At 36.3% G+C, this 9,930-nt stretch overlaps 1 protein-coding gene across 1 annotated transcript; it reads left to right on the forward strand.

The window, feature by feature from the left end:
* Positions 1–6,101: 6,101 nt before the first annotated feature.
* Positions 6,102–8,401, forward strand: foxl2a (forkhead box L2a). The gene is given in 2 exon segments (XM_051863824.1): positions 6,102–6,130; positions 6,132–8,401. Coding segments are annotated over 2 exon segments (654 nt in total). The 5' UTR covers positions 6,102–6,116; the 3' UTR covers positions 6,772–8,401.
* Positions 8,402–9,930: the final 1,529 nt, after the last annotated feature.

The raw sequence follows: 9,930 nt of genomic DNA on the forward strand, positions 1-9,930 counted from the left end.
TTAGCAGAGAGAAAGCTATATGAATTATTAAGAGAAAAAAAGAATGCATGATGAGTGTAAGAGAGATGAGGAGATGAGAAGTCAAACAGCTGCGTGACGCGGTCGAAGTGTCATGGCTGCATTAACGTCTCTTGTTGTCGTGGAGACATGATGCGATAAGATCTCCCACGATTCATAGCCACCCACATGTAGTTTATGCCTTTTGTACTGTGGCCGCACCAAGAACGTTCTCTGGTAGCTTGGCAACTGCAGATCATAGGGGTGTCGGGTAAAGACCGCCCCATCATACGAACACCTTGTTCACCTGAATTATACCTGCACAATTGTTGGTCCATTAACTTTGAGGATTTAAACATGTCAACTGTGAAAGCTGTCACTTTCTCTTCATGCGTGTAAATGCATTTGTGTGTTAGTAACTATCCTTGTTAGTGCAGATATAACTTATGATACTGCATAACTGATAATATATTTGGAGTATGAAGTGTATACCATATAGTAAATATAAGATAATATGATAATATCATATAGTAAGTTTTTGTTTATCAGAAAATTTTTGTTTATTTTAATGTGCAACATTACTCTTGGTTTAAAACAAGAGAAATAGGGCCATGTTTGTATAACTCGATCAACGTGCTTTGAAGTAAATTTCCACTGCCTTTACTCTGAATTGACAAGACTTTCAACTTCATTCAACATTTCAATGTTTGTACAATATATAATTTCACAATACTATTTAAATAAGCACAAACATTTTGAATGTTTGTAGATTGATTGCAAATCATCAATAGAATGGCATATACTGAAGGACGGACACACACACACACACACACACACACACACTCGTGTATCTGTGTGTGTTCCTTTGATGATGTCCACCTGTCACAGTAGGAGCAGGAGAACATCCCTCCATCTTAATCCCTCTTTCCGTTCCTCCATCTTCACATCTCTGCATGCACTTTTTCCTCTCTGTCTGTCCTCTCCCCCTAAAAAGGAGGAAATGGTATGTGTACTGACAGTTTTTGTGATCATTGCTCTTATTTGAAGAAAAATCTTGTAAATATTAACTTTTTTTAAGTATATTAGGTTTTCTACTTTATGTAAGACTTTAGCTGAACTCAATTTGATGAAATTTGATGAAAATGAATATTAAACATCTAGACGTTTTTTCATTTGAAACAATTACTGTGTTTACATGCACAAACAAAAACTGGTCCCACTTTATATTAAGTGGCCTTAACTACTATGTACTTACATCAAAAAATAAGTACAATGTACTTATTTTTCATATTGAATTGCAAAACACTTTTGCTGCTATTGTGGTGGGATACGGGTAAGGTTAGGGAAAGCTTTGGTGGTATGGGTAGGTTTGAGGGTAGGGGTAAGGTGTAAGGGATGGGTCAAGAGTGTAATTATAAATGTAATTACAGAAATTAATTACATATGTAATTACATGCAGGTGTTTTTAAAATATAAGTACAATGTAAAAACATGTATGTACACAATAAGTGCATTGTATCAAATGATTAATTTAAATGTAAGTACATAGTAGTTAAGGCCACTTAATATAAAGTGGGATCCAAAAACTGATTATAAATGTCATATAAACCAGATTTTCATAACTGGATTAAGCAATGTATTTATCAGGATATTGGGTTAAAGACTTCATTCTTTTTACAACCATTAGAAGGAACATTGTGAGTCACATGAGTCCTTCCTTATACGCTCACTTTACACTTGTGTTATTGTACTTGCTAAAACACATCATAATTAATGGTAAGAGCGAGTAACAGTATGTCTTAGTTTATTCAGATTTATTTTGGCATTATTGTCATGTCTTTACTTTTAACCAGAAAGGACCTTAATGATATAAGGTCAAAGCATTGTGATTGATAATGAAATAAAAGCACTGGTGAGGTGATGAGGAGATGATCTATGTAACTTTATGATCTGTAATTGATAATGACAATGATGATGTGACAGAATTAACAACAGTTTGTCGCAAGAAAAACATGTACTTGTTATTTAAAAATGTTCTCACTAATATAGTTAACATCTGAGCATCCGTTGAACCCTGACTAGTTAAAAAGGCTTTTAAATCATGTTTAGTGTTTTCCACAGTTGTCTATGAGGGTTTTGTTTAGGTGTAAGGGTTAGGCAATATCACTAACCTGATGTGAAAACAATGGAGGTCTGTGAGATGTCCTCACAACACTGTCAGAAAAAAAGGTACGGTGCTTGTCACTGGGGCAGTACCCTAAAGTACAAAAGTGAAAAGGTACTAATATGTACTTTTAAAGTACTAATATGTACCTTTAAGGTACTAATATGCACAACAGCACCATACCTTTTTTTCTGAGAGTGGAATATAGTGAAACAAACCTGCATGTGTGTGTGTGTGTGTGTGTGTGTGTGTGTGTGTGTGTGTGTGTGTGTGTGTGTGTGTGTGTGTGTGTGTGTGTGTGTGTTTACAGGTTTGACTATACTTGTAAGGTCCAAATGCACTCACTTATACTGAAATATTTCAGACGACTGACTAGTGAGAACATTTTACTTTTGCAAGTGTAGGGATTGGTAAAGGCCATAGAAAATATCATTAACCTGATATAAAATCAATGGAGCAATGTACTCACTAATATAGTGAAACAAATGTGTGTGTGGGGGGGGTTGCCTGCACATTTCAGAAAGTGCAGGCAACATGACTGTTTGTCTTTCAAAGTAGGTTATTATAATACTTAAGCACGCATTACACACTTTGCATACATTTCTATCCTCTTTCTCCTTCTCCTCCCTCTTCCTTCCTTCCCTCTCCACACACACGCGCTATTCTTTTCCTCACTGAGCCTGTGGCAAACGATGGATCTTGTTCACACCTGAAAGAGCATTTTTATTGCTATCTTTGAAAGTCTTTGGCTCGTGTTGGGGGCTAACAAACCTGGTGAGTTTTTTTTTCAACTAGGAATAGTATGTATATTTATTTTTAAAAGTAAAACGTGTTCTTTCTCTTAGTGGAAAATGTGTGATTTGTTCATTTGGTAGATTTTTTATGAAACTAAATCTTTGTTTAGCTTATTAACTATATTTACGGTAAAACGATTATAGCTCATAAAATGTCATGACAGGTTCATTTTTAAGAGCAATTGCTTTGTTCTGAATTTTCTGAAACTTTCACTATTGTTAATAAGAAAAAAAAACAGCACATCACGGACGAGAATAATTGTGATCACTGATTAGTTCGTTTAATTTGCATAGACTTGTGATGATTTTTATTAATAAAGAACATTAAAGAACATAATAATTGTTGTATGGTATACGTGTGACGCTGACAGAGATGATTAATGAGTTCAAATCACTAATTTCCAGAACCACGTGTTGTATCTTAATAACCTAGCCTATAACATTTTCTCATTAATGTCCTCAAAAGGTAAATAGGCTACTTAACACTTAACACTAATTAACGAATATTTGCTTTAATAATTTTGTTATGAAGTTAACGTGTGTGCAAATTTGAGCATAATTACGTCACTGGTTAACGGTGAACTGGGTTTTATTTGGGTAAAGTGAATTTGTGTGTGGATGGCTTCGGCAATGTCGAATAAAGCCTCAATTATAACATACTTTATAACATTTAACTTTTAAATTTCGACACTGCAGCTCTGTAATTTAGCCCTAATGTTATTAGGCTAATAAAGATGCGTCTTTTTATATCTGAAATTGGATCATGCTATTATAATGCTATTTATTTCATTTAAATTTAAACGGTGGTGTTATTGTTATTGTACTGTAGGCTATGCTACGCTCCTAAGATCTTAATTTATGTCGTAGCCTTTGAAATAAACCAGCACGTGCACTGCTCGTTAAGTAATAGCTTCAGAGCATCCGTAAAGTATACTTTATACTATAGCTCTCAGGTGCTGAAGAAAGGTCATAATTCAGAATTATATACTTAACGCTAAAATAAATAAAATAAATAAATAAATAAATAATCAATAAAATAAAAATACATACACAATAAGTGCAAAATTAGCCTATGTTTTTATGAACTGTGGCTAATCTACATTGAGATTATAAATGTGTTCTTAAGATTTATGTTATGTGACACATGATTTGGATAATTATAAGGCGGTCTGCGGATATCACTTGACTGCATGGACACTTAAGGACAATTAATCTAAAACTGAAGTTAAACACTTGTTGTGTTGAATAGTTTATTGTAGGCAAGTGGCCAAGACGCATTAAAAACCTGGCAGCCACTGACCTGTGAAAAACCATAACTCATGTTTTAAAAACGCCATGCAGATGCACGCGGAGAATTACACCGACGCATCCGTACTATGCATTATTATTTATATTTTGTTAGTTTAGTTGGTTAAGGTGGTATTAATAAATATGTTATTACAATTAGTAGGCTACTAACTAGACATATGCAGCTAGGCCTATAACTTTAACTCTTTTCAAGTAGGCTATTCGTAGGAGTGGAGTGTGAATTATTAAATAGTTTTTTTTTCACCACCACGTTTTATGCTCGGTTATTATGTAGGCTGCTTTGCCATAATCAGTTAATATAAACAAAAAGGGGGAATATCCGTCTAAGTTGTGTAATGTCATGATTTACATACTTGCAAACATTTTACGTGCTACTTAACTGTGCTTTTAACGTGGTGGTACTAACATCATAGGTATCACAGGAATATGCACAAAAGTTTTGGTGCTGGAAGATGCAAGTTCTGTCATATTCAGCTATTGACATTTTTTAGAGTTTTATTCAGATACAACCCCTTAAATGCAGAGACACACTCTGTCATAATGGAGATATATTGTGGGGCAATGTGATCCACCAAAACAGATCCCATATTAGTGATCAGTCGCATTATCCTTTCCATTTGGGCCCATGTTCTTGACAAACATTTTCTTATTTAAAGTAGGCTAACATAGTGGGAAAAAAATATTATAATTTGATATGACTAGCACTATTCCCAGAAATATTGGTAATAACTCACGAAAAATACAAGAATGTAAAACAATTATAGGAGCCAAATACAAGACTGCTATAAGTTACATCATGACACTGAAGAAAAATCACTTGAGATAAATGAAATCGATCAATTTAAAGGAACATTGTAGGAACAAGGCTGGAACATAACAGGAATATATACTATATACTGGTTCAGTTTAGTCCAAAACTGGTCGGTATATTAGTAGTGACGATCGCAGTAATTAGCTACTAGTAATATAACTACTAATAATATTAGTAATAACCGTTTGTCATATTGTGTGTAAATGGTATTTACAATTCCTTTTCATGAAAACACATTTTCTGTTTGAAGGCGAACCATGGTTGAATTTTAAAAATGGTTTGACTGCGCGGTATAACAGTACAGCTCCTGCACCTGTTATATGAACTAATTATGTCTTCTAAAACTGTGTCGGTTTCCAGTTGTTGGTTCAATTGACGTGGTGAGAGACATAGTTCAGAATTTGGAGGGTATGAAGCAAAATAGATGAATCGCTTTCGAGGCAAATATTATGCCATACCGCATCAAATATGTGTGAATGTGAGGGAGTGTGTGAGGGAAAGAGAAGGCGGGCTTATGAGAAACCACAGTTTGCCCTCCTTCTCCTCTAGGTATCTAGTTGAGGAGAAACTCTGAAGAGCAAGAGATTTCTAAAACCTTACGCTGACATTAAGCTGCACACATACAAAAAAGAAGGAAAGAAATATATATATTTTTAAAAACTTTTCACATGATTGTTGTCGGACGTTTTCGAATGCCATCAAGAGAAGACTAGTTTGCATTGCTGAACTGTTTTTATTAGTCCACGGTTTTGTTTTGGTGTAGGTCTGCGTGCGCAATGATGGCCACCTACCCAGGCCCTGAGGATAACGGCATGATACTCATGGACACTACCTCGAGCTCAGCGGAGAAAGACCGAACAAAAGAGGAAACTCCTCCCGAGAAGGGACCGGACAAATCCGACCCGAACCAGAAACCACCGTACTCCTACGTGGCGTTAATCGCGATGGCGATCCGCGAGAGCTCGGAAAAGCGTCTCACGCTGTCCGGTATCTACCAGTACATCATCAGCAAGTTTCCTTTCTACGAGAAGAACAAGAAAGGATGGCAGAACAGCATCCGACACAACCTGTCTCTCAACGAGTGCTTCATCAAGGTGCCTCGGGAGGGTGGCGGTGAGCGAAAGGGCAACTACTGGACCCTGGACCCGGCATGCGAGGATATGTTCGAAAAGGGCAACTACCGGCGGAGACGACGCATGAAGAGACCGTTCAGGCCTCCACCGACCCATTTCCAGCCTGGCAAATCTCTTTTCGGCGGAGACGGGTACGGCTACCTCTCCCCGCCCAAATACCTGCAGTCAGGGTTTATCAATAACTCGTGGTCTCCTGCGCCTATGCCGTATACCTCCTGTCAAATGAGCAGTGGGACCGTGAGTCCTGTTAACGTGAAAGGCTTGTCCGCGCCGTCCTCGTACAACCCATATTCGCGTGTGCAGAGCATAGGTCTCCCGGGCATGGTGAACTCTTACAACGGCATGAGCCACCATCATCACCACCATCACACGCACCCTCACGCGCTCCCTCACGCGCAGCAGCTGAGTCCCGCCACGGCTGCACCCCCTCCTGTGTCCACCGGCAACGGGACGGGGCTGCAGTTCGCTTGCTCGCGCCAGCCCGCAGAACTCTCCATGATGCACTGCTCGTACTGGGATCACGAGAGCAAACACTCCGCACTACACACGCGAATTGATATATAGCTCGGGCGTCACGAGACCGACGACAGACCAACATACTCGCTAAAAGACAGTAAAAACAAGGTCCAGCGATCTCAAAAACCACATAAAGGCATTTCATAAATTGTGCGTGGTCTAGGGACTTACAAGAAGGAAAAACTTTTACGGGAGCCTCAAATTATGGAAGCACGGTCATTCACGGCGAGTGCCTGATGCAGGGACTAAAGATTTCACATTTTTCTTCGCAGGCAGGAGACTCATGCATTTGTGTTCTGAATGTGTATAAACGGTTCAATCATAGCCAATAAGAAGATGGCCAGCAGATCGAAGAATCGCCATGGAATTACAAATTATGTTTACCTGAATCCGTTCATAACGTTCTGTCAATGACTTTGGAGTGAAGTAATGGGTTCTGAACCCTTTTTTCCCAAATTAATATTTTTTATTCTCTTTGCTTTTGAATGTTTAAGGATACAGTGGAGCTCTGGACAGGTAGATAAGCCGAAGTTCTGTGGAGACACAAACACAACCTGTACACACCTGTGTTTTGGCCTTTTGTTTCCGTGATTAAGGGTCTCATAGGGGTCAGATCACGTGACTGCCAGTTTGGACTGTTTTGTATGTACTTTGTAAAAAGTAAAAAAAAAAAAAAAAAAAAAAAAAAAATATTTTTAATGTCTATGACACATTGGGGCCATGTTTAACTAGCACTTTTCAATATTTTTTTAATTAGATCTACTTTTTATTCTTTAATAAACTCTTTGTCAACATGACACTGATTTTGGATTTTATAATTTATATAGGCTATATAATTCTGATATCATTATTATCATTATTATTATTATTATTATTATTATTATATAGCCTAACAAGATCATCTATTTGTATCGGAGTCCTGCAACTGTTTAGCCAACTACATTTCTGGCCTTCCACTAATATTGTAACGTGTGTAAGTAGCCTACTTCTAAATAAGTTACCGCATGAAAATAATTTCCAAATAGGACTGCGTCGAAAAAAAAACCTCTAAAATTATTCTACTTCTTAAGTTTTTCGTGTATTGTAAGCGATTCGTGATTCCTAAACCGATGAAAATAGTCAACTTTATGCGAGTACATATTAAGCAACATTGGGCCTGTATGGGGAGAAATTATTTAGATGAAACATTTAGCCCTGTCAAATCAATGTATTCATAACGATTGCCCGGATTTGGTGTTTTTAACATGAATTTGTACAACTTTTTAACAGGCTATATTAATAGTTTCGCCTTTTGTCGCTTTTTATTCCGTGTCCTTAAAACTCATTTTGCTAAAAGTACACGATTGCTTTAAAAATACAATGCAAGTGTATCTCTTTGCATTTCTTAATTATGAATCTGAAAAACGTGTCAAAATGCGAAAGTGATTTTTTTTACCAAAGCCCCATACTACAGTTAAATAAAATGCATATTTTTGCACGATTAATTTTACATAACATAAAGAAAAGTCTAAGCAAACATTAAAATACCCTCTTTAGATAACTGTCCTTAATAACATTAAGCTAAAGCTTAATAAATCATAGTTAATCTACTTAGCAATGCAGCCTTACGAAACTTTAGTAAATATATTTTACGATAATGTTTGTTAATGGTGTATTAAATAAAGTTATTATAAACCGACTTTTTCTGTTTGCGTGCCATAAAGCTGGAGCGTCGGGAGTGTGTCTGACACCTTCATCTTGTCAATGGAGAACTTCAGTGTTTCTGCCAAACATATTTTGTCGTGTAGGCCAATAACGTAAGTAAACAATGTTTTCAAGTTACCGGTTTAAATAATTATATTTTGCCTATAGTGGATTCGTTGAGTTAATGATAGCTAAAGGCCGTTATTTGAGTTTGGAGAGGAATTTACTGCACGAATATTTGAACATTTATATTAATAAAACACTGAAGACATAATTCATTTTTAAGAAAAAAGCAAAAACAACAATAATAGCCTGTAATAATAAGAAGAAGAAGAAGAAAAAGAAGAAGAAGAAGAAGAAAACGAAAAAAACATTATTATACTGAGAAGTTGGTTTTCATTGTTTGAATGTATCGGCCTATTCTTTATTTTTATTTATTTTTAAACATTAGAGATATAATCTTAAACATTTTGTTAGATATTTGGATGATCTGCTTCCATATTTATTAGGCTAATGACTGTTTATATTTTCCACACCCATCCGCCAGTCACTATACGGTCCTTTTCAGGTGCCAGGTGCGCGTCACATAATGCGCCCGCATGCAGGATGCTCAGGGCCAGTGGGAGTTAAAGGTGGGCCCCCTGGTAGTTTGTGTGTCCCAAAAAGCGCATCGGGGAATGTTGTCACAAAAGAACTTTTCCCCTCCTTAAATATATTTAATGGGGTTGTTCACAGCTGAATTGTTCACCCTTAAGGAAGTTCATCTACAGGACACATTCACGAAAAATGTTTTTCATTTAATTTAGTTTTGTTAGTTCATTTGGTTTCCTAGGCTATAATCTACTTTAGCCTTTCCTATATCTACAATAGCCTATCTTAGAAACCAATTATTATCCAGTTATATTCGAATAATACAACAACAATAATAATACTAATACAACAGGACTAATAATAATAATTGAGAGTCAACTTGAGAATCTCTGTCTGTTAATGAAGTGATGAATTGTTAATCGCTTTTCATTTTAACTTCATTGGGGCTTATACTTTTTGCTTAACGTTATAAATAGGCCTATTCATTTAAAGAAATGTTAAAGTTATTTTACTAGCCTATTTTAAACATTCATCCAAATGTTTAGCATAAATAGATTCGTGTGATTATTTCGTGCAGATTATAGCCTACTTTTACACAATCGTTGCTCGATTCATCTGAGCCGCGTTTCCCAAATGCATCGTATCAAAAGTAGTAGCCTACGTGATAATCGTCGTTGATCTACTAGCGCTTTGGAGTAATCGTAGACTGCGGAAGTGCATCGTAAGAAGATGGACACGTGCAGCCACCTGCAGGACAACTGCACAATTACATTTGACTATGTTAGAATATATGACGTGATTAGAAAATAGTTATTATTATTCTATTTAGATTTAAATAAATAATAAAAAATAATAATTCAGAAAAAAAAATACGACTAGATAAATTAATAGGCTATGAAATTGAGTAGCCTACACAGGTTAGGCTACACTGAT

The sequence above is a fragment of the Ctenopharyngodon idella genome, chromosome 15, assembly GCF_019924925.1.
Source record: "Ctenopharyngodon idella isolate HZGC_01 chromosome 15, HZGC01, whole genome shotgun sequence".
NCBI classification, from domain to species: Eukaryota; Metazoa; Chordata; class Actinopteri; order Cypriniformes; family Xenocyprididae; genus Ctenopharyngodon; species Ctenopharyngodon idella.